Source organism: Dicentrarchus labrax, unplaced genomic scaffold (genome assembly GCF_905237075.1).
Source record: "Dicentrarchus labrax unplaced genomic scaffold, dlabrax2021, whole genome shotgun sequence".
In the NCBI taxonomy this organism is placed as follows: Eukaryota; Metazoa; Chordata; class Actinopteri; family Moronidae; genus Dicentrarchus; species Dicentrarchus labrax.
In genome coordinates this window covers 19,840,942-19,866,985 of record NW_026136706.1, presented here as the reverse complement: position 1 = coordinate 19,866,985, position 26,044 = coordinate 19,840,942, and the positions used below count along the sequence as shown (strand labels likewise).

The 26,044-nt window shown below is 43.2% G+C and overlaps 2 protein-coding genes across 8 annotated transcripts in view; one reads left to right on the top strand and one right to left on the bottom strand.

Moving 5' to 3' along the window:
* The window catches only part of il1rapl1a (interleukin 1 receptor accessory protein-like 1a), a 155,890-nt gene that overhangs the window by 34,229 nt on the left and 95,617 nt on the right, over positions 1-26,044 (top strand). The window lies entirely within an intron of this gene.
* On the bottom strand, positions 14,526-17,855 carry LOC127365600 (uncharacterized). Of its 4 annotated transcripts, none has more exons than XR_007885233.1 (4): positions 16,098-17,855; positions 15,488-15,573; positions 14,824-15,263; positions 14,526-14,735 (listed from the first exon to the last, which is right to left on the bottom strand). XR_007885233.1 is itself a non-coding variant. In XM_051403855.1 (4 exons), the coding sequence occupies exons 1-4, from the start codon at positions 16,104-16,106 to the stop codon at positions 14,730-14,732; spliced, it is 588 nt and encodes a 195-aa protein (XP_051259815.1). In that variant the 5' UTR covers positions 16,107-17,855; the 3' UTR covers positions 14,526-14,729. The 4 variants fall into 4 exon arrangements, 3 of the variants coding, with proteins under 3 accessions (XP_051259815.1, XP_051259813.1, XP_051259814.1); XM_051403855.1 differs by having other exon boundaries at positions 15,441-15,573; XM_051403853.1 differs by having other exon boundaries at positions 14,824-15,573; positions 16,098-16,293; positions 16,435-17,855.

The following is a 26,044-nucleotide window of genomic DNA, read 5'->3' as shown; positions in this document are numbered from 1 at the left end:
TGGCCTGACAACTTGATTGGCCTACTACACTCCAGGATTAACTTGCCAGCCTGGCAGGCTTTTACAATCAAAGGTCAAGCCAATGCTCTGTTTGGCTGAGTAGCTCTGGGATTGACTTAACAGCCTGATGTGCTAATGCAGAGTTATCCCAAGGTTGAGAAGCATAGAAAGGACACACATGCTGTTTCGCAGTCTACATAGATCCACAATCTTTAAAGAGGCACGGGACAACAAGCAGTTAGGAAAGTATTCCTGAAACAAAAGCAAAACCTCTTTCATTTGAATTCATCTTGCATTTTAATTCTTTTCTCTGCCTCTATTGTTTCCATTTGCCTGACTGTCTCATTCTCTTCTAATCACTGTTTGAAATCACTAATTATTCTAGTTTATTCGAGCCCCCCCACACACCCCACACCCCCTCTTCTGACTCAATCTTTTCATCAGCAGCATATGAGAGGTCACCTTTGCTCTTTTCTTTCACTTTCTCTCCAAAGCTCAAGGGAAGCCCTCCTGGATCCTTTCTTACATAACCACCTCCCCCTCATACTTGCGCGTGTGTAAAAAGCAACGTGAGGCAGTGGGATTGTTGATATCGTTGTTGCTCACAAAATATTAAAGTATCCCCCCTAATGGACAGCCAGATTACAGCCTAGAATTGTTTCTTCAAGACTGACTGGCAACCAAAAGCCTGAAGAAAGAAACGGTAGAGAAAGACACATGAATGGTGTTTAGAGCATACCATTTGAAATGTCACTTGAAAAGGCTTTATTTGAAGACAGCTCTCACCACACATCTTGAATTCCTATAACGTCCATTCTCTAGCTGGTTCCCATACATATGCTTCAGTGGCTTTCTGTATGTGATGTTGTACCCTGTGACGTTCGGACTCTTTTGAAGCTAAAAATGCCTCTGCTCTCCCTCTCCATCTCTCTCTCTCCCTCTCTCTCTGCCTTCATTAAGAGGTTGTCTTAAGCTACCCAGCTTAACGCTATTTACATTTTCATTATTCTACCGTTACCGGGAAGAAATGGCATGAAATCCAGCAGTGTTCAGGACATTAGACAAGCTTCATTCTCACAGCAAATGGATTTACATAAATAAGGAGGCTGATACATGGAAGCCGAGAGAAAGAGAAAGCAAAAGAGATGAGGCAACAAAAGATTGGGGGGGTGAACTAAAGGAGGGAGAACCTGTATAATGGATCAAGAGGACAAGTTGTGATTCAGAGGCAGGAGGGGTGAGAGAGAGAGATGTAAAGTGGTAAATGAGAGGGGATTGTGTCGGGTTCGCCGGCTGTATAAAGTGGGCTCCGAGGGACTGACAGAGGTCCTCTGATCCACTGCATGTGATCAATACAGCTCTGGGTTCCCTCATTACTGGAACAGACCTCATTGTGTTTACCATTGAATGGACTAGCGGGATCAAACTCTGTTCATGTGTGTTTGTCAGCCTCTGTGTTTGTTTGTACATAATAAGGTATCTTAGTTTTAGCCCTTTTCTCTCGCCCCTACATAATTTATTTGTATTTACATCTTCCGTTTACTGTTTGAGGTCATGTTGATTTATTGTATGACAGACTCTTTTACCAACTTACAGTTTCATTTTAGTTTGAGTACATTTTCTCTGGGTTTCGTTAATATTGATCGAATTAGGGCTGCAAGTACCGATATTTTTTTTGTTCTCAATTATTCGTTTGGACTTTAAAACATTGGATAATATTTTCTGAGGTGGTACACAGTGTAAAATGTTTGATAATAATTGACTTTTACAGTGAGACAATTATCAAACTACATAGTTGCAGAAGTTTCAGTTGGTTGATCGAAAAGATGAAATGATGATTGCTTGATGTTTATTGCTTCTGTGGGTCCTCCTATCGGTTTAAATGTCTCTTTTGTGAGCACCGTTGGAGCATATTGTTTGTTTGTCGTGTATGCTTGTTTTTGTGCATAATATTCATAAATGTGGCAATCAGACTAATGTTGGTGTTTGTTTCTGTCCAATTCTCTGTCGTTCCTTTTAGAATGCTAATGATAGATTAGCCTCAGAGGCTTCCTCAAGCCTCACAGATTTTCCTCTGGGAATCTCAGCCAATCGTGAACACCATTTCTCCCTTTCAACCCTCTCAGCGCACATTCCCAACCGCTTTGACCTCCAGACCCTCTCTTCAAACCAGGAATAAAGAGCGAATAATACCAGGAAAGGGCTCAAGTTTCCCTTTTTTCCTCACTCAGTTTCTCTTCATTGAAATTGTCTCAGGAATTTTCTATTTGAAAACCTTTTGAATCTCACTCTCACACTCATTGGGGTTGTGTGTTGGGTGAACTCATCACCCGTGAGCCCAGGGCCCTCTCTGCAGTCCAGAGTGAACTTGGAGCAGCAGTGGGAGGAAAATGAAAAGAGAGACTCAGTGAGCACATAAGAAACAGCTCATTTCCTTCTGAAAGAGTGTTCATTTTCGCCAGCTGCTACATACTGTTGTCTCCTTGTAACATATGCTGTATAGTGATGTAATGAACAACTGTAATTGTAATAGTGAATGTAGAGGAGCATATTATGTACTCATTTTCTATTCTTTTAAAATACAGATTTTTCAAACAGTCTTACATTGGCTTTTAAATGACACATTACCACATCTTCCACCCTTAACATGAAGTACCTTTAGGAATAAAAAGAACATGACAGCAACATTTCCCACCTCTACACATCCATCATCTGTCTAAATCAAGACTTACATTGTATCTTTTTGAAGAATCCTCTTTCTGGGGAATGGGTAAATTATAATGAAAAGTGAATACCAATATAACTCAAGGGCTTTCGCTGTAATAGACACATCACCTAGTCTAATGAAAGGTAAACAGCATGAACACACAGACACAGAGGCGAACCATTGTGTGCACAAGAGCTGAGTACACAGGCTCTGCATCCACTCTCCAAACTTTGCTCTGTTTGAGAATGGGGGTCAAAGGTCTCCCTCTTTACACACTGGAAGATTGAGACGAGAGTTTGTGTGTTTATCATGCGCGGGCTGCTGTCTCTGTGTTTCTTCTTCCAGGCTGGTTTTAAAATCAGAGATTGCAAGCCTCTGTTTCCTGATTTTGTAATAATGATATCTGATAAGTCTGTCTCAATCTTGGAATTTGATTTGCCCATCCCTGTTTTAGGTTTGATTTTGTCCCAAAACACACCAATCAAATTAGCGGAGCCTGTATCGTAGCTCACTGTGATTGTTGAGTTGATCTTGATATACTATACTCATCTATTAACAGGACAATTGCCTGATGTTGCCATCCATCATATAGCTGAAGCACTCCCCAGAACACACACACACACACACACACACACACACACACACACACACACACACACACACACAAATTTGTTAGTGTCAGAGGAGACGATTTCATCAAGCCCATCTACAGCTCATTGTTATTGTGTGAGAGAATGGGTGGGAAAGTGGAGTTTAATGTTGTAGGTGAAAGGGTGAAGGACACTTCGTACCCATAGATGTACACCACCCCTCCCAAAAGAGCCCTCAAATCCCTGATCATGTATTCAGTCCACTTCTGTGTTCCTCTCCATCCCCTGCTCTTGTAGGTTTCATTCATCAATAATTGAACCCAGAGGTTTCAGCCAAATTAGGTGAATTATTTTGAAGTAGGTGAACGCTTGCTTTCTGCTAATGGGATGGTGCTTTCCGGCAGATGTTTTATTGAAAAGGAGGAGGTTTTAATTCACTTAAATGTTTGATAAGTGGTGTTATACTTTATATATAATTATAGGCACACCAAATTCCCTCCTTTAATGGATGGGAGGGCTGTTTGAGCAATTCCACAACAAACACTGAATGCTCCGGAGCTTAAGTACATTCCCTGCTTTCGAAAGAATGGGAAACTTCTATATCAGAAATATTGTAGGAAACAGTAATGACCATAATTGCCTGCCAAGGCTCATTCACATCCACAGCTCAATAAGCTACTGGTTGCATCTGCTTCTCTCTAGTGAATCTCAAGTCTCTCATTTACTCTGTTAGCTTTTTTTTTTAAACTTCCAAATGTTAATTTCGGGGACAGACACAGCTAACATTTTATCACAGTCTGAGAAGCCTTTGCACAATGACCTTCAAGTTTGTTTCCTTGACCTGCCGCCTCCAGCCACTATTTTCAGCTCTGTCAGTACATATACAACGTTTCTGCCATCCATCTCCCTCCTGTCCAGCACATATCTTTTCCTGCAGTCCGAACCATATCTCAAGGCCTCCTGCCCTCCCCTGTAATGTCCTTTAGCATCCAGTCCTCCCACCCACCACCAGTCTGACTGCACTGTGTCTGTGATCCTCGATGCATCACTGGCATGACTGAGCAAGACACAGCTGTTACGGAGAGCGGGTATGGGCACTGGTCCAGGCTTGCCGGCAGCTGGATTAGCAGTGCAGCCATTAGCATCTGAACTCCTGTAATGTGACAATATGACAGGGATTATGCCATCTGAGGGTGAGTGGCAGGAGCTGAGCTGACAGAGAGAGAGGGGGCAAGCTTGGGAGTGGGGTAAAATGCAAAACTGAGAAGCAGGGAGATGGGAAGGTATGTGCGCTGCAGGATTATTGGATGCTGAGTAGAGAAAAGGGGTGTTAAAAGAGTGAACGGCCTGAAGTTGCTGAGTGGACAGAAAAATAGGAGATTGGGTGGGAGACGAAACAGGATTATGCACAACAGAGAAGAATCCTGAATTAATGAAAGAAAACAATTGAATTTGTGCACATGTAAGAAGAAAATATGTTGTTGGCTAATGTCTTCACGAACTCTTGCAGATTTCAATTTTAAACACCTTCTTTGCAAGGGATCCATCTTGTATGTTTCTCTATGGACAGCCACAAAAAGGAAGTCGATTTAACCAGAACATATCAATATTAATCTGTTCAACAATACACACATTTATATGAGACCTGCAACTAACAATTTATTTTATTCTCATCAAATGTTTGGCATTTTTGCTCAAATGACAAACAATTAATTATCCAAAATACTGTAGATGTAGATCATCCTGGTCTCTTATATCTTAGTTCAAGGCTTGTGTCCAATTTTGCTGAAAACAGTCTTAGTAGCAATCAAAATCAGTTTCTTTGTTCACGGTTCAGGTTTACTCACTTACTGTGGCCTCCTGGCCTCTCTCACTGTTAAACCTGCTTTATTCTATGCCACTGCTTGGACATCTTTTGCCATTAGTGCCTCTTTTTTTCCATAATATTATATTTCCTCCTATTGGAGGGCCTTTCAGTTGGAACAACTACTATCCCCACTGCTGCCATTTTCTGATCTTTATCTATTTCCAGTTGGCTTGCAAGTACTTATATTTCTAAATCTAAAACTTTGATCTTTGGATCTTAGCCCTGTCATTTTCAAACACCACCTTTGCAGTGTTTCTCTAATGTCTGGACCTGGTGGATCCAACCCATCTTCGGTGCATGATGTGCCGGTTCATGATACCTGAAACAGGAATGGTTTAATTTATTGTTGTTTGTTTTATCCATTCTTCTTAGCTTAGCAAGTGGATTTTTAAAACCAAGTTGATAATGCAGAAAATCCTCTCTCAAGCCTTTATACACAGCATCTAACAAGAAATGCAGCCTAAACTGCTTAATGAGAAAACTAATTAAAGCAATAGCAGGTGAAGACACAGAAACATAGATTACTTAATGCAAACAATTTCAAAGCATAATTTCTTGTAAAACACAGAAAGACAGGGGTAATACATACATACAAAAAAATAAAAATAAAAGCTGGATATCAATATGGTGTTTAAAAGAAAGAAACTAATGTAAGATTTAAAATGTTGTTAATCATCAAATAATCCAGTGAAGTAAAATAGCAGCATGTGAGCTATTTATGATTCAGTGTAGAGCAGTTTGCTTTCCAAGGAAATAAAAACTACTTTAACTTGGGCTGATTTATGTAATTATGCAAATGCTAATCTTAAAAAAAGTCTTCTGGCAGGCTTGTCCATATATAGAGCATAGACACTAAAAGGTCATGTTATCAATGCATATTAGGAATATACTGAAGGTATGCTGTGAGTGAGTTATATTTAAGCAGCTATTGAATATGCACATGAAAAATCAATGTTACTATTTATTTTCATGACAACGGGAGAGAGAGAGAGAGAGAGAGAGGAAGAAAGAATGAGATGTACGTGGTTTGGATGTGGTTAAGTTATAACAGAGAGCGTTGGAATATAAGAGGGGAAATCAAGGGAGAGACATGATATTGAGTTAAAATGCGGTCTTTTATATATCTGGACAGAAAAAGGTGAGTCCTGTTCAGCAGAGATACAGAGTGAAGGGTTTGGAGAGGCAGATATACTATCCTGAGCCTCCACTGCCTCTTCAACATCATCTCCCTCAAAGGGAACCGATCACCACTGACCTCCCAGACAGAGCCGGTCTCTGGTTGCTGTGGTAACCAAATCTGCTGTTGGCCTCCTTGTCCTCAGTTAAGTGGTTCAGATGGACTTCGGACTTCAAATGGCCCACGGTGCTGGCCTTTATTCGCTGTATGATCAGAAAGCAGGGACTGAATTCCAGCCGGAGTTCCTAACATACCTCAAGCAGAAAGACGAGGGGTTATTTAGGACAATTAAGCAATTAACTAACAGTTTCTGTCACCAAACACATTCTGAGCGTACAGTAGTGCTGTTTAATGTGTGTCTTTGGGTGATAAATAAAGGGGTGAAAAAAGCAATGTAGAGCACCAAACTTGTTCTTAGAATTCTTTTCATCTTCATTTCATTGTGAAGTATCTAAGAGTCTTTTATCTGCGCCTACTATCACCTTGCTGAATTGACCAAGTGGCTGCTCTGAAGCATTAAAGTAATGGTTTACTCTGGCCCTCATGGGTTACCAATGAGAAAGACAAAAAAATTTAATAGTAAGAAAGACAGGGCAGATGCAAGAGATGGAGCACTAAACTAATTACTGCTGTCAATCACTATGCATTTACTTTGACTAATTCAAAACAGCGCTAATTAAAATAGGATTGGCCATTGGCAGCTCATTGGTTATTGTAGCCCCGATGTATCTTGGGGCCAGACATTAGTCGTCTGTCCTTTATTATTAATCCTCTCAAACACCTGAAACTCTACTACTGCTCTCAACCTGTGAACAAATGTCTCAGACCGAACAATGACCTTCAATCTTCTGTCTCTATTTGAATTCAAGTATCTTAAGTCACTGTGTTGGTTGATGTTTTGCTAGAGTGATGCAAGAGCTCTCTTATGTGTTAAGTCCCTTTTCAGACTCGTAAATCTTCACACAAAAATGCCTGAATAATTGCCCGAGTCACTTTTATGTAAAAGTCCCAACGGCAATCGTATTACTTCAGACCTAGTAGCATTTCTGTAACATTTTCAACAAGTCTGAATAGAATGTCATCAGATAAAAAAAAGTGTTCCACCAATTTAACATTGTTGGACCCATGATGGACAGTTTAAAAAAAGGATCAAATTCAGTGTAGCAGAACAAGAGATATCGTCTTTTTAATTTTGTTCATTCTTCAACAATGCATTGTGGCTGCCAACAGTTAGTTTGCATAACTGGGTGTGTTAGGAACCCCAAGCCCTGTCAGGCAGAAATGAAGAGCGGGCTACAGAGGTCTGATGACCTAGCCTGAATCCCCAGATTTTTTTTCATTTAGTTAGTTTTCTCTGGACCAACCAGCCCGTGACAGTGACATCGCTGGAGTCAATTTGTCAAAGGCTGTAAACAACCTTTGTTTCACATATGCAGTAGTTGTCCCAAAGACCTGGAGACAGACTTTGATGTGTAAAATTTGTGGAATTCCCCTTTAACGTAAACGCAACCGCAGGGCAAGGTATAAATTAAACACATCTAATTCTCCTTTTTTCAGAGCAGAACCTTTTTTCTCAACGAAAATAAAATCAGTTTAATGCACGAAAAACACTGTGAATGAGCCAATTTTAAGAGATTCTTTTAATGTCACACCAGTCTCTAAAAATTAATTTTTCATCTCACGGTGTGGAGAACAGAGCTTCTTTCATCTTTTCATTCAAGCCACCTGCATGGGTGAAATTATTAAGATCCAGCAAAATGCTTTATATACAGTGTGTTAGCAAATAGGGATCTTATCGTTTGATGCTTGACTACTGTGACTAAAAAGGCAGTAAAATTCAATAATACATGATAAAATTGATGTTAAAAACGATTAGTGGATTAACTGAGAAGCAGGTTGAGCTTCCCCCTTGCTCACAGTGATCATCAATTAAGGCTTTAACGGAAAAATAAGTTTTAAAGTCCATCACTGATGCAGCCAGTGAGGAAACTGAGAGCACTCTTTTTTCTTCATGTTGTAACTTTCAGCACATTTTCTTTCTCGTCTGAATAAAGCCATATGGAACATTTACACAACAAACAACTATGTGGAATTATAAAATGCTATTATTTTAAAAGCTAAATGAAGCTAGCAAAGGTACATATTTCACATCTGTAAATGGCTTGCAAGGATACAAATGAAGAAAAAGTTCTTTGCCGCAGATATCTGTGTCAGGCCAAGTCCAAGCCCAAGATAACCACCTGCCCAATCCTTCATCCATCCACTGACTCGCCCCCAGAGCGAACCCAGTAGGAGCTTGCAGCCGTTGGCCTGTTTCCCTGGTTCCCTCTGGGCTGAAGTGCTTGTCACAGGCAGAGCTGCATTTAGATACAATGCTCCATTACATCAATAATAGATAGCAGGAAAACCAAATAGGATGGGACAGCTCACTCAACAGGAGATGACAAGTCACAATGATGGGGAAAAGCGTGTGTGTGTGTGTGCGTGTGTGTGTGTGTGTGTGTGTGTGTGTGTGTGTGTGTGTGTGCTACATGTTAGATGAACTAGAGGTGCATGTGAGAGGTAATATGGCAAGCAAGTGAGGGAATGTGGGATACTGAAGGATATTGACTTAGCGGGTTTCTGCTACGATGGCACCATTTAGGATCAGACTGACCCAGTTTCCACAGAGCCCATACATTTTAGATAATCCCTGAGGAAACTGGGTTTGCACAGCCTGCCTCCCCTGCATGGTTTTACAATGTAGTATGCAGCAGGTAGAGGCAGGGACACAAAATGAAGCACTTAAACGTACATGCTGAATCATGCACGGTTGTGTTAAAGAGAGGATATTCATTTCCCTCCCTCTGCTAAACCACCTTCCTTTGCTCTTTCCTCCTCCTCCTCCTCCTCCTCCTCCTCCTCCTTCTTCTCTTCCCCCTCTCCCTCCCTTTCCCTTTTGCACCAGTTGAAGTGGTTATGTGGCTTTATGCGGCAGCCATTTAAATCATTACCTTTCCCACATTGATCCAGCCAGAAGGTAATTGGCTCAATCAAGAGAATTAAAAGCCCGGGTAAGATGGAATAATTCAGCTCACAGATCAAAAGAGGATGGGAAGACGAGAGAAAGAGGAAGGGGGGGGAGTAGAGGAATGCCGATATTAACACGGCGGATGAGAAAGTGAACACTGCAAGTAAAAGAGAGGGCAAAAAGGAATTAAAATAAGAATATTAGCATATGAATGAGACGAAAGTGTATGCTGAGTGAAGACAAAGTAGAGCAAAAATATAACATTATGATACATAAAATGATAGAAAGGGAGGACTATGATTGCATTGAGAGAGAAAGCGACGGAGGTAAATACTAAAGCGAAGATGAATGGGAAGATAGCAGTTTTCTAGGCTTCACATATTTTATGACAAGACACATTTTCATCTTTGGTAATCACAAGCCATCCCCTTGACTGTGTTTAACTTGCTGTCGCTGTCTCTTTCTGATTTAGTTTAGAAATGCACTCTCAGTTTACCCCAGAGCCGCAGTACTCTGTCTGTAGGTCTGTCTGAATAGAAGGCCAACAGTACTGTATTTCCATGCATAAGACTGAGAGCTGTACTCTGAAGCTAGCAGGCTTCGCCTTGGTTAATCCTTCAATTAGAGAACAGACGGTGGTGATAAGAGTGTTGCAGAGGCTTCAGGAGGCGATAATTTCACTGGTCTGTCGATGAACCCGCCATCTGCTTTGTTTGAGAAAGAAGTGGCAAGATTTTTTGAGTTGCACAGATTTTTATTTGTAAACTTTATATATCGCCTCTGTAGTTTTGTCCATCATTCTTATCAGTTATGGTAACACTGTGTACACATCAGTTTCATTGTTGAGCTATGAGGAAGTCCAGTAGGGCTAGCAACATGAGTGATTAAATGATCTGGCTGGTTTTGAAGTAATCCACAGTCTAGCCACCTTATCTGAACATTTTCATGAGGGAATGCACCCGTATTACAATCATCCTTTGCAATGTCAGACCAGTGGTGTAAGGTAGATGATGGCCCCCAGAGCGCACACACACACACACACACACACTCACACCATTAGGCGTATATATATTTTATCAACAATGTGTTGGCTTTTACAGTCAAATGAGTTACTACCACGTGATCAAATACAGACTTGACATGACTGGACTTCATCAACATACATATTATCCTGAAATTATTATTGCCTATCTGTATATGCAATCTGGCAACCTGAATCACTCACAAAGGGCCCAATCTGGGCCTGCATTGTCTATATCTGCCCACCTGTCAGACTGTGTGCACCTAGTAAAGCTACAGCCGTGGCTCAGAGGCAGAGCGAGTCGATCCCCAGCTCCTGGTGCCACATGTCGAAGTATCCTTGAGCAAGATACTGAACCCCAAATTGCTCCCGATGCCGTGCATCAGTGTGTGAATGTGTATGAATGTTAGTTTCTGTGGTTGGAAGACTAGAAAGGCACTATACAAGTACAGGTCCATTTACCATTTACCAGCTTCAGCCCCATGTGAAACAAAGCAAGCATTTGAATGGAGCTAAAGCCACTTGCAGGTGTAAACTTGCAAAACAGTACAAAATAAATATAAAAAATACTTTGGCAACAATGTAATGCAATGTCATCTGGCCATCCACTTATAACAGATAGTTTGGGAAACTATGTTAACATTCACCTCGGTTTCCCCAAAAATGTGGTTAATATCAGACTCACTGCCTACCCTACTAGAGCTCTGTAAAGCTACAGCACATGTCTGGTGATGTTACCCTACTCCAGATATCAGTAATGATGTTGTTCAGTTTAAATAGTTAATGTCAGGAGCATTATTGTGAGCCGTGCTAAGGGTGGATAAATTAAAACACAAGTGCCGACAACGCCACCTAGGTTTAACTGAGGCCTAGGACCTCTTAGGATCACCAAATTAAAGTTAGGGTAAACAGGTTCTTTTATGTCGGGGGAGAGCAGTAAACAGTGTTATTTTTAAAACAATGAGTACAGCCAGTGGAACACAGTTGAACACAATTTATTTTAAAATAAGTAAAAACAACTAAAAGCTCTACCTTCAAATAAACTAAACAAAGAACACAAACAACTAAAACCCAGCTAAAATAATGTGGCACGGATGGAGTGGGAAGTCAACAACGGCAGTCGCGGGTCTCTGGTGGCGACCACCTGCTCTTCACCTGGCTCCGCTCTTCGGCAGCCTGTCGAGGGAAACTCAGGGCCAGTCAATGTCCTTTAACAAGGCACAACTTTATATATTACACACTACACAAACACCGGTCTGAAACGGGACTTACGCGGGAGGGAGAAGTTTTACCTTCTCCCAATTATAGCCGCTAACGGTCGGTGTTTGCTCCGGTGTCTCTTCAGACCTCTTCCAGTGCGATGATCTGCTCTGTCTCTCTGTCTGCTTCCTGCTGTCCGGCCCGTTGTGACCTCCGTGTCCTCCCTCGTGCCCTCTGTGTCCTCCCTCGTGCCCCCGGGTATCTTCCATAGTGTCCTTTTTATCCAAGAACAGTCACTCCCCTCTCTGGGTGCCAGGTGTAAGTCCTTATGCTTGATTAAGGTATGTCTCCGGTGGGGAAGTAAAACCAACGTAACACAAACACACTTCAAAATAAAAGCATGCAATAATAAATAAGACAAAAACACAGCAAATTCAAAGTAAAAGCATGCTTAAATAAAATCAAACTTCCCCCCGTGACATCTCCCCACACTTTAAAGTTAGCAGTCCCTGCAACATGTTATGAGTCTCTATAACGGACTGGAGTTTGTCCAAAGTTTACCCTGGTGGAGCATCGTAGGGCACCCTCAGGTTCCACATTCACAGGCGGTATGGCTACCGGTGCTGGAAGGAACCCGTAGATCATGGGCTGGATGGGTCCCTGCATCTGGACAACCGGCTCAGTGGTTGGTAGCGGGACTTCGGTTGGGGGTACTGTACACACCTTAAGTGAGTTCCTATGGATATTTTGTATTCTGCCACCCTTCTCTGGCTGAATCTTGTACACAACCCCTGTATCCCCCACCTGCTCCAACACCACCCATGGCTCTGGGTCCCACCAAGTACACAACTTTCCTGCCCCTCGTCTGTTCCTATCTCGCACCCACACCCTTTCCCCCGGTAAAAGTGGTAACGCTTTGGCCCTCTTGTCATAGTGCTGCTTGTTCTGGGTGGCTGCACTCTCCATTCTTTGTTTAGCCAGGCTATAAGCTAAGGACAGTTTCTGCTGGTGGTCTTGTACCCACCCACCTACATCGTGCCTCATCTGTTGGGGACCTACACCTAATCCTACATCAACAGGAAGTCGCAGGTGTCGCCCAAACATGAGGAAGGAAGGGGTATACCCAGTCGCACTGTGTGTGGTGTTATTATAGGCGTGTGTCAGTTCGGGCAGATAGTCGGGCCAGTGAAATTGCTTAGACGTCTCTAAAGAGCGGAGCATATTTAACAAGGTCTGATTAAAACGCTCTGCACTGCCATTTCCTGCGGGATGGTAGGGAGTTGTGCGGCTTTTAGTTATACCATAGGTATCACAAAATTGTTTCATAAGTGCAGATTCGAAATTAGGTCCCTGGTCAGAATGGAAACGGGCGGGGCAACCAAATGGTTGGATCACATGGGTCCACAGGGCCTTTACTGTAGTCTGAGCTGTTTGATCTCGAGTGGGAATAGCCCAAGAAAAACGGGTAAACAGATCAGTAGCAACAAGAATGTTCTGGTAGGTGTCTGTGGGCCGACCTAAGGACAAAAAGTCCAACCCCACCACTTCTAAGGGGTAGGATACTGTGAATGGATTTAGGGGGGCCTTAGGCTCCACCCTGTCTCGCTGCAGGTTACAGGCAACACAACCCTGCTGCAACTGACGTACCTCCCTCTCCATATCAGGCCAATAGAACCGCTGACGGATCCGGTTTAGGGTTCTCTCCACACCAGCATGGGCAGCGGCTTCATGGATCCTCTTCCAAACTTCTTGGCTCCTAGATTCTGGACACACAATCTGGAAACACACTTCGTGTGTGTGCGGGTCAATCATTTTACGACACAGTATTTTGCTTTTAACCTGAAGTTTTCGCTTTTGTTGCAACAGTCTCTGGGCTCTAAGGGACAATGTCAGGCGCTCTGGTCTCGTCAGTATCATTTGGGTTTCCACATACCTCTTAATGATTTGAAGGTCCGCATCACCAGCTTGTGCCTCCTCCCACTCTCTGCCTGTCCACTCCTCTTCACCTCCCTCAGGGGTCAGTTCAATGGCTGCCTCGACTGGAACGGTTTCCAGCTCAAGGTTTTCACATGAGGCATCTGCAGTCAGTGGGTTAATTGGGAACCGAGACAGGGCATCTGCATTTACATTACTTTTACCTGAGCGGTACTTGATGTCATAATCGAAGGAGGCAAGCTGTGCGACCCAGCGCTGTTCCACGGCACCCAGGCGAGCTGTCTGTAAGTGGGCCACAGGGTTATTGTCAGTGTACACCGTGAATCGGGCTCCAGTCAGATAGTCTTTAAATTTCTCGGTTACTGCCCACTTAAGAGCCAGGAGCTCTAGTTTGAAAGAGCTATAATTTGCATCATTCCGCTCTGTTGGGTGTAGGCTGCGACTGGCATAGGCTATCACTCGTTCCCGCCCTTGTTGGACCTGGGCCAAGACTGCTCCCAAACCATGATTACTGGCATCTGTGTAAACGAGGAATGGCAGGGAGTAATCAGCATATGCCAAAACAGGTGTTTGTGTTAAAGCTGCTTTCAGGTGATCAAAGGATGTCTGGCACTCTGAGGACCACTGTACCTTTCGGATTTGCGACTTTTTATCAGCAGGGATGCCTGTCAGCAGTTGGTTGAGGGGGCGTGCAATCTTTGCAAAGCCAGAAACGAAGCGTCTGTAATAGCCAGCTAAGCCAAGGAAGGCTCGTACCTGTCTTACAGTGGTGGGGATGGGCCAGTCTTTTACGGCTGAGATTTTGTCTGGATCAGGACTCACCCCTTTTTGGTCCACCACATGGCCCAGGAATTTCACTTCCTTCTGCAGGAGTTTGCACTTATCCAGGCGCAGTTTCAAGCCATGCCGCCACAGTTTGTTAAACACCTCATCTAGCTGCTGTAGATGGGAGGAAAAGTCAGGTGAATAAATGATAATGTCATCCAAATAAACCAGTAAGGATTCTGACAATTGGCCATTTAAACATTGTTGCATCAGACGTTGGAAGGTAGCTGGCGCATTGCACAGGCCGAAGGGCATACGCTCAAATTCATACAGCCCCAGCGGTGTGGTGAAGGCGGTCTTCTCCTGGTCTTGGGTGTCCATCTCAACTTGCCAATAGCCACTGGCTAAGTCAAGAGTAGAAAACCATTCTGCTCTGGTCAGACTGGTCAAGGTTTCTTCAATCCTGGGCAGGGGAAATGCATCTTTATGAGTTATTGCATTTAACTTCCTGTAATCCACACAGAATCTCCAACTGCCATCTTTTTTCTCACCAGTACTATGGGTGCCGCCCATGGGCTACAGCTCTCTTTAATGACACCTTGCTCCAGCATACCTGAGAGTAGGGATTTCATCTCTTTATACATGGCAGGGGGAAGAGGTCGATGTCGTTCTCGGATAGGTGGTGCATCACCAGTATGGATGCGATGTTGTACCAGGTCTGTACGTCCGAAGTCCTCATTGTGCTGTGCAAACACCTTCTGCCATTTCAGCAGCAGGGCGCGCAGCTCCTCCTGTTGCTGCTCAGACAGATCAGGCCTGTTGGAGAGTTCACTCACCCCTATCGGCAGCTTCTGGTCCTCCTCGTCAACTGCAGCATTTACCAGTGTCACTCCAACAACACAATCACCTTCAAGGGACAGGTTAAGGTCGCAGGCTCCATGTACATCCGCTTCATCCACCCGGGACAGTTTGCCAAGCTTCTGGTACCGATCTAGCATCAAACAGTAGGGGTGTGGGTTAAAAACTCTCACAGGGACTCTGCCATTTCTTATCACTGCTAGGGTCCTGGCCACCCTCACACTGCAAGTCTCAGGCAGCGCTTCAATTAGGGCACAGTAATCTTTTCCCCCCAGGCTCATCCGAGCCCGACCCCACACCAGTACTTCACTCTTTGGGGGAATTTTGATGACCCGTCGGCTGGCTGGCCGCACGTACCCCAACATCCCGTCCTCTGTCATGGTAGCCTCAATGTGTCTGCATGTAGCAAATGCATCCCTCCAAACCCGCTGTCTCTGTAACGTCTGTGGGGGGGGGAACAGACCCTCTGGGACATTTAAAAAAAACAGTCCAACAAGCAGTAACAACATTCATTCCAATGATGAGTGGGTGTGTACAGTGTTCATCCTTCACAATCACAATTCCTCTTCCAGGTATCTTAGCACCCTCTAGCTCCAGATCTAATACGGCATAGCTCGTATAAGGGATCTCCAGGCCATTTGCGGCCTGTAACTTAAAAACTATAGGAGCCTTTCCAAGCTTAGCTTGGGTAAAATGTTGCTCAAAGAGGCTTTGCTGCATTAAGGTGACCTGGGACCCCGTGTCTAATAGCCCCGACAGTGTAACTCCTTCAATGTTTACGTCTATAGTTGGACACCTTCCAATAAATGCTTCAGTGGGCCCGTTTTCTTCTGTTGTACTTTCAACCCCTGCCCCTCGGACCTCAGCAGCAGGGAAAGCTAGTTTAAAGCCTGCCGAGCAGTAGTTGGCCTCCTACAAAATCTAGCTATGTGGCCGGCTTGTCTGCATTGGCGGCAAATGGGCCTACCTTGCTCATCCCAGGTGTTCGTCTGGGAAACTGATCGTTGTCGCTCCCTATAGGGCTGTATTAGGGGCTGTGGTGCAATAACAGCTGGTTGAAGGAGCGGTTTAATCTCTCGCAACAGTTCCTGGGTCAGTCCGGTCATCTGAGATTTCACGTCTTCCATGATCTCTCTTTTCAGGGTCTCTCTCCAGCTGGTGTCCTGTGATGGAGGAGGCACATTTGGTTTATACACAGAAGCACAGATTACCTCCGGTTGGGGGTTCCCATGTTCTGTATCAAGCAGCAGCGCCTCCTGTCTGAGTGCAGAAAAAGTTTCATCAGGGTTACGGCGGGCATAGACCTTCAGGGCCTGAGCCAGGGAACTTTCACGCAGCCCCAACAGCAGCTGGTCTCGCAGGACTGTGTCAGGGGGAGTTCCATCAGGGTCATGTTGCCGCAACCTGCAATACAGCTCTCTTAGTCTTAGAATGAATGAGGGCACAGTCTCGTCTGGTCTTTGGACACAACTAAAAAACTGAGACCTTAACACTGGGGCGGGGGTTCTGTCTCCATATAGAGAGTCCAAATACAGAAAGATTTTGCGTACTCTATCCCTTTCGTCATCCTCTAAAACACTGACCTGCCGTTTGGCTTCCCCAGCTAACGCACCCAACACAATGTCAATTTTTCTGGCCTCTGCTAGCTCTTGCGCTCCAAGTAAGCCCTGTATTTGCTCCTTCCAGTCATGATATTTCAGGTCACAATTTGGTCCTTTAAACTTTGGCAGCCAAGGGGCACCAGGATATACAGGCATCATCATATTCACTGTTTTAAAATACACCACACTGCTCTCTGTACCCGATCCTGCCGACAACGCCAAAATGTGAGCCGTGCTAAGGGTGGATAAATTAAAACACAAGTGCCGACAACGCCACCTAGGTTTAACTGAGGCCTAGGACCTCTTAGGATCACCAAATTAAAGTTAGGGTAAACAGGTTCTTTTATGTCGGGGGAGAGCAGTAAACAGTGTTATTTTTAAAACAATGAGTACAGCCAGTGGAACACAGTTGAACACAATTTATTTTAAAATAAGTAAAAACAACTAAAAGCTCTACCTTCAAATAAACTAAACAAAGAACACAAACAACTAAAACCCAGCTAAAATAATGTGGCACGGATGGAGTGGGAAGTCAACAACGGCAGTCGCGGGTCTCTGGTGGCGACCACCTGCTCTTCACCTGGCTCCGCTCTTCGGCAGCCTGTCGAGGGAAACTCAGGGCCAGTCAATGTCCTTTAACAAGGCACAACTTTATATATTACACACTACACAAACACCGGTCTGAAACGGGACTTACGCGGGAGGGAGAAGTTTTACCTTCTCCCAATTATAGCCGCTAACGGTCGGTGTTTGCTCCGGTGTCTCTTCAGACCTCTTCCAGTGCGATGATCTGCTCTGTCTCTCTGTCTGCTTCCTGCTGTCCGGCCCGTTGTGACCTCCGTGTCCTCCCTCGTGCCCTCTGTGTCCTCCCTCGTGCCCCCGGGTATCTTCCATAGTGTCCTTTTTATCCAAGAACAGTCACTCCCCTCTCTGGGTGCCAGGTGTAAGTCCTTATGCTTGATTAAGGTATGTCTCCGGTGGGGAAGTAAAACCAACGTAACACAAACACACTTCAAAATAAAAGCATGCAATAATAAATAAGACAAAAACACAGCAAATTCAAAGTAAAAGCATGCTTAAATAAAATCAAACTTCCCCCCGTGACATTATGACACAAATTATTATTCAAGATTTATTGCTGAATAAGCCGCTCCTGTTACACTCCTGTTATGTAAAGCCTTCAAGCCCACAGTAAAGCCTTACCATAACCAAAAACCATTACCACCCATGTGATGCTAATCTGGTTGTACTGTACGGGCTGGGCTCTATGTAGACTTTCATGCTTGCCGTGTGTGTGTGTTTGTGGGTGTGCAGAATATGAGTTGGGTTCAGGGTCCCAGCAGTTGCCATGTAAGAGTCACAGATGAGCAAACCTGACACAGGCATTACCCCCGGGCTGATTAGGATGAGGGATGAAGGCACGTAGAGAAAAAAAGAACAGGAGGTGGGGGATGTAGCGTGAAGGGATCACTCCATGACAATTAATGATGTCAGTTCTTGCTGTGACATTTTGAAGAAAAAGGAGCAGGAGGAGGATTATGAGAAAATTATGAGAAAGTGCATGTGTGTATTAGTGTATGTGTGTGTGGTGAAGGTAGGGTTGGAAAAAAAAGCCACAGCCCCTCCATGATTCTTGCTTTCAAAGCTGAAATATTCATTGTTTATTCATTCATTGATGTAGCCAGTAAAGAAGGTGAAGAAACACTGGTGGAAAACACTTAGAGATTAAAGACCAGATGTTTAAAAGCACACGAATGTCAGCATTACTTTTTAACTAGAGCGTTTCTGCCAAGTCCTGCCTCGAAACATTAACTCCTATTGTACATTTTTAGGTCAACTTATCTATCCAAGCTCGATTGCACTGTTCAGTAAGGATACCTCTTTGATTTCAGGTCCTTTAAGTCCACTCCATAAAGCTCTGGTTTTGCTCTGAATATGAAAAACAGATGCAGAAATTGGAATCCATTTTAACTGGGCAGATGCTTTCTTGTAATTCAGCCACAGCTCCTCCAAGCATATCTGCAGTATAGCCTCACAGGAGTCTTCCTGTCGACTTAACTGCAGTCCCAGTTGTGTTTGCCAGCCTGTCAGTTTTCTGCCTTTTTCTCACCAATAGTAGAGTCACATGAGCCTGTTCCCCCTGCTGCGTTCCCCTGGCTGCTGTGCACACTGCTACAGAAAAACTCCAGGGGAGATGTCTGCGCCTTGAAAGCACCATCCAGCCAGGCTGAGAGAAGGAACACAATAGCTAGATGAATATATTGCACACGTAAACAGCTGCTAATCCACACAGGCTATGTGAGCCTTGATAAGCGAGCGAGTGTGTGGGTATAAGCAGCTTGATTGTAGTGTTAAACACACACACAGGATGTTTGTGGATGGGTCTTAATCGATGCTTGTAATTACCTTGTGAGTAAATGCATCATCTTCATCAGAATGTTTGTTTTTAATTCACTCCGTTTTCCGTTAGTGTGTGCCGATGAGCGCACTCCCCTATTGTCTCATGCACACATACGCAAACGGGCACAAACACACGTGACATCATCTCAATAACATAACATGGTAAATATCAAGAACATATAAAGGGAGAAATGTAAGGATATGTTAAGAGGAAGATCACTCAAGTCCAGAGCATTTTATTGCCATCCATGCTAAATATTTCATGCAGCAGGCTCTTTCATCCATTTCTGAATACCCACACACACCATACACACAAATGACAGCTTACTTTTAAGACTTCTTTTATGCTTTCACCCAGCACTAACTGTAGTAAGAAAGCCCATATCAGTAGAAAGTTGTGTTCAAACATAAGTGCAACTTGTCACTGGTAATAGCTCATGAATTATGGACATACGTACATCACCCTCGTGTTCACACTGTACCATGCAGAAATTTGCATATGAGATTAGTGAAAGCTGCTTGACCTCTAACCAAGGGCATGATGGGTGGTGGGAGGATGTGATGTGGGAGATGAAGCTCTAAAATACGAGTCAATTTCCTGCGGGGCTTATCAGAGCTGTTTGACTGGCGTGTGAGCAGCGAGCGGCCGTCAGTTGTCAGGATTTAAACTTAGGGAGGAAATGAGACACTGGGGTGTGCTCTGAATATCCTACAATGATAGGATAAAAATGAGAGAGGGGGGCATAGAAAAGCCATATTCCAAACACTCTCACTGCAGAAAGGAATGCATGCTTCAGTGGTATGGTTAGTATTTACAAATAATCTAAATAGAAGTTGGTAGACTAATCTGTAGTTCCTCTCGGCTGGAGCAGTATTAGAGCATATAGCTTTCCCTGGTGTGTTTTGAATAGATCCGGTACTTTACTGGCTGTGGTGGCTGCATCAGACTGTCTGGATGACAGACACATCTTCCTCCCTTCATTAATCTCCATTTAGTTCTGCACTGGAGAGGAGAGAGGGACGGAGGGAGGGCGACGAGGGAGCGTTGGACACGGGAAAAGGGGGAAGAGCAAGATTAAAGATATGGCTGTCCATGAAATCGTAAAGGAGATGGAAGATGGGGGAGAGGGAGAAAAGATGGAGAGAAAGAGGATGTGGACATCTACAAATGAATATTGAAAGTGGAGGGATAGTTGCCTCGAAGACGAGTGAGGAAAAAGAGAGAAAGGTGGGAGCATAGATGAGCTAAGGAATATAGGTATAAATTGAAGAAAAATTGAGGCAGCAGAGAACGACAGGAGGAGGGGAAAGGGAGCCTGCTGTTTGATCTTTAACAGGATTATTTTCCCCAGCTTTCCTTTTATTTATTTGATTTTTCCTCATATTTATTCATATGTAAATGCTGGCTGTGTGCCAGCAGAAAACCATATTGGAGTTCTGCGCTGCACTGAGCCCACCCTTTGACTGTGCATCACCGATACACACAGCCATACTGGGTAATCCTAAATGGATTTCTGTGGACCTCTGCAGCCCTGCTTGGACACAGGCAGGGATGCAAGCAGACTTGAGTAGTTACGGACTCACTCACCGCATTTTTTACTGTTTTGAATTTTTTTGTATCAACAGCTCAACCTTTAGAAAATAATGTTTGACTATGTGACCATCTATTTGTTTGCTCTCTGGGTGTATAGAGCACAACAACACATACTGAAAGACACAAATACAAAGCCGAGGTCAGTCTGTGGCCTTACGATTATTTTGATTCCCTTATTAAAAGCAAGGGGCTCGGGATTTGTCTGGTAGTTGGCCTCCAGGGTTGATAAAGCTTTTCCAGGCTTCTATTTGAGTGGGTCAAACCCTCATCTGACTGGTAGGTGCTGGACTCTGTGGTGGATATTGATTTGGTCTTTCTCTCAGATTATACAAGTCTGGCTCTGTCGATTGTCAATAAGGCCATCATTGGAGGACAATACTTAATCTCTGTGGCCTGTAGCCCACACAGGATTTAGTTATCTCCATGTTGTTTGTGCTAGCTGAATGGTTGATATTTTTAGGATGCAAAGATCCTTTAGCTGATGTACTAATCGTATGTAAGTTCATTATAGCATGTCTGTGTATGTGCATATGTTTAACCTCAAAACCTCTCATGTGGGATGTACGAGGCCATTCCGGTCGATGAGCAGAAGCAAAAAAGGGGCACTGTATGCTTCACAGAGACTCAGTATATTCTCTATATTAAGTGTATTCTGCTTCTTTTGAATACATAAACAGACACACATACATACATATAAACACACGCAGCGTCATGACCTATAGACCTATATGAGAGACCACTGGTGTACAGACACAGAATGCAGATGTGTGAGAGCTTCACAGTCCATAAACTAGATTGTAGTGTTGTTGTGTGTGTGTGTGTGTGTGTGTGTGTGTGTGTGTGTGTGTGTGTGTGTGTGTGTGTGTGTGTGTGGGTGTGTGTGTGGGTGTGTGTGTGTGCGCACTCTTCAACATACACTGGGGAGCACTGCCATTAGAGCTGTATTGCAGATTGTCTGGTAGGGCGCTCAGGGCCACAAAATGCAATTAGATTCTAGTATAAAATATTTATTTCCACAACACCTACTGTGAACCAGAGAGGAGCCTTTACCCACTGTGTGCTTAAATATGAAAATAGTATATAAAGTACATGCCTGAGAGAGCAGCAGATACAATTTCTCAGTGTGGGGTGGCACGCTGGCTCGGTGTGTCTGTGGGTACAGATGAGTGCATGCACATAAATGTGAGGGCAGGGCATGCTAATGGACCAGTGGTTTTATTGCTTTCTTATATAGGTATTTGAATTGAAAGCATTATATTGTGCTTTAAATGACTTTAAATTACACAGGGCTACATATTGAAAATTTTCTATATTTGGTATTGATTTCCCTTTGTACGTTCTGAAGTTGGATTTTCAAACTACACTCGTTCGAAAGACATCAAATGATTGTTGTATACTAGTTCATATTTTTCAAAAAGATATATCGTACTCTACAATTATCTGACAGTTTCATATTTAGATTTAACAGAGACTAGCTGGTGAACATAGTTGAGCATTAAAGACCCTCAGGAGTTGGTGGAGACCAAAAACAGCTAAAAGAGAGTGAATTTTGGTCATTAAGTCTTATATTGCTTGCTATTGTTTATATCTTATTTTTCATGCTGTTGAATCCAGCTCATGTGTCCATTCTCATTTTTTATTGTATTATTAGTTCTGTCACTTTCAAAGCTGAAATATTTAAATTCTGAAATTTTGCAGCCATCAATCGACTACAGCTTGACCTTTCTATTGTTAACACAAGCTGCAGGGTTGATTTATGTTGAGATACTTAGACATTTAAGCTCAGAAACCACATGAGGAATTTAGTATGTCAGCTTGGAATACTCATTGTGTGTCCCAACCCCTAAAGGACAGGGATTAATGGATTGTGGCTTTTACTCCTCTGAAGCTGCCGGCCGCTTTGCTGTGTACAGAACAAGGACCATGCAGCTGCCTCTTCTCACCTCTCCAGTATATGCTGAAATACTTACCAACCTTGATCTTTCGTGCTGGCAGTCAGTGAATTTCACAGACTGGTGCTAGATTTGGAAATGTGTAAAGTGCCAGAGACAGGCGAATGTTGCGAGAGATAGTCAGCAAGCTGAAAAACTAGTTCTGCACTCTTAATGTGTCTCACCAACTATGTGTCTGTGTGTCCGTGTGGGTGGAGGGCAAATGTCAAGGAATGAGCAGTATGGATAATAGTTACTGTAAGTAACATAGTCATTCTAATCATATTTACACAGACCACAAGAGACAAACTTGGGTATAGGATTCTCAATATGCTTTTGTGATTGATGTACAAAATTTAAAAACCATATATATTTAGTTTTTTGTCAGAAATGAATACGCATGCATGTATGTACAATGTTTATATGCATGTGTGTATGTACAATATTCATGTGTGTTTCTGGCCTTCACTGGGAGGATTACTGTAGATTTACAAGGCCTGGTAACAATGAGCAGACCCACCCCAGGGACCCATACTCAATCACTATCACAATGAAACGCTGCTAATTCCTATTTAAAGCTGCCGCACAGGCACTGCCCTCCCAGCTCTCCAGGCCGAGGGAGAGCAGGAAGCTCAGAGATGCAGCGAGGAGGAATCCATGTTATGTTAGTCAGTATAATTTTGTTTCATTTCTGTTGAGTTCATCTCTTCAGTCTCCATAAATCACTATTTTCCCATTGTTTCCTGGATGTTTATGAGGTGCCTTCATGAGACTAATGTGTGTGCCACTGGAGAGCAGTGCATGTTAGGATCTGTGTCATTTGTCTTAGAAGTGCCCACCCAAAGGCCCTGTCCTCTCTAGTACTGCTCCTTATTTGCGAGCTGCTGAATAATTCAGCAGTTTCAGACATAAAGGGGATTGCTTTAATTCCTGGCTAGCAGGTTAATGTCGTGAGTTTGCTGTTGCATTAAATGCAGGCAGTAATTTATAATGTCAGCACAAGCATAGCAAATAAGCACATGATGTTGTATGGTTAGCGTGTTGCATCCATGGAAGAAGGTGGTGTGTGTGTATTTATTTTCGTAGTATGTTATTACAGCATGTGCTTACTGTAGGTGTGTACCAGTGTGGTGTTATGAAATATAGACCGTAAAGTAGGAGAGTTACAGTGTTGTGTTTGCTGCTGTTGCAGACTGCTGCTGCCTCCCCTCCTGGCTCCTGCACAAGCAAGTCATTTAGAAATGAGCTTTAATTGGACTCACAATCAGGGACAGAAATCTGAAGTTACATAAATATTTTAGAAGAACGCATCGGACAAGTCTGCCTATCTGAGTGTTCTCTGCCTTTTTCATCTCATTTTTTTTTTCTCTCTTTTACTTGCACTCTCCTGTCCCTGCACATGCATGCAGGTGCACCAAAGCATGTCCTCATAGTATGCACGTGCACACGCAAGCTGTGCAGGTTTCTGAGAAGCTATAAAGCTTTTTTCTTTGGCCATTAAGGGGGATGAATTATTGGCACCAAATCACTCGAGGAATCCATTTTACTTACACACCAGACTCATGCTTGCATGCAAAAGCTGGCAAGCAAACACACATGCACATATACAGTGTCTTTAAACTGGAGCGCTATCGTAATGGGGGTAATGATTTTTGCATTATTAATGAACCAGGCTTCATACTCATCTTAATTGAAAATGTTCTTTCATCTTCAGCACTTGCTCATTTATCGTCTCCCTCAATACAAGTGGTGTAATACATATACCGTGGATAGCATAGCTCATATAGACTCATAGTACTCACATATAGCTGGAACACAGTAGACGCATACACACACGTACACACACTGTTCAGTGATTCTTCATTCTTCTGTTTTTCAACTCCCAATCAACCTTTTCTATCACTTGGTGTTCTCGTTATATCTGCTCTTAAACTGTCTAAAACAAAGACACCACCACTTGTGTATGCAAATGAGTTAGTTGGAATGAAGGTGGGCAAGGTGGATGGGGGTCGGCGACGTTGAGAAGGGTTGAGATTGAAGGGTGGGATTAAATTAAGGGTTGAGTACAAGGGGATGAACAGACGATCGAATGAGGATCGATGATAGCTATAAGCCGGAAGGTGTCATGGAAAGAAACCAAGGAAGGGAAACACAGCAAGGGCATCATACTGTAGCTGTAGTATGAACCCCCCCTGTGGTGCCTATAATGAGGAAGAAAGGGGTGAGGAAGCACAAACTGATTTTTTTTGGGGGGGTTGGATGTAACAAAACTAAGTTATCAAATCAACATCATACTGTGTGTGCTATAATGCACATGCTGTCTGTGAGAGAAGCGTGGTGGTTTATCTCGTTACATAAGTGGTCACTGCAGATTTCTGACCTTGTTAACAAACTGCTAACACCTCAGTAACAACGATAACAAAAGACAGGAAGTGGAGAAAACTGAGAAGTAAAGGAGATGGAAAAGGGGTGAAGAAATAAAAAAGAGAGGATGAGATAAGATTGGAGAAATCATTTAGGGGCACTTCAGCAGAGTGAATGATATGAATAACAGCTTTTTATATAACTTTGTGTTCTAAGTCAATAACCAGCATCAGTTGATGGACTGATGGATAGACCTTGCTCTTATACACTTTATCAGCCTTTCATGGCAGTTTGATTTCCTCACAGTGTATGCCAGTAATGTTATAAATGCCATAAACACAGAAGTTTCAATAGAAATACCTTGAGGTTTGTGTGTGTGTGTGTGTGTGTGTGTGTGTGTGTGTGTGTGTGTGTGTGTGTGTGTGTGTGTGTGTGTTTTATATGTGCATGTTGCCTGGGTGTAAGCCTAAGGCGGTGGTATCATTAACTTCTCTGGGCCCGAGTGTCACTCTCACTGGAGATGTCTCTTTACTGACCGGATAGATGGATGGGTCATTGCTTCCATCCCTCACCCACCATCCCTCTCATTGTCAATTCCACTGCTATCACCTTGATTTAGCATCACGTTTCTTATTTAACCATGCCATGATTTTATTTAATATTTTTTTGAGGCACAGATTCCCTCTTATACTGCGTTCCCACTTGCTCTAGTGGTCAGAAAAAAGAAAAACACCAAACCCAACATGAAAAACAAGTTAATCCTTTAACTTTACCTCCGATAACCCACCAAGGCGCCACACCACCGTGCCATGTTTTGATAAAATGACTTTAATTAGCAAAATGTAACTAGCACACAAAACAACAACATCCTTTTCTCAAGACAAACAGATGGCAGAGACAAAAGAAATAAATGCTGACAAAGGCCTTTAACACTTTAGCAAAAAAGCATTAGAGTTGTCATTAGAGACAACATGCATACAGAATCATTGCAATGATTAATGTCTCAGATAAATAAATCATCCCA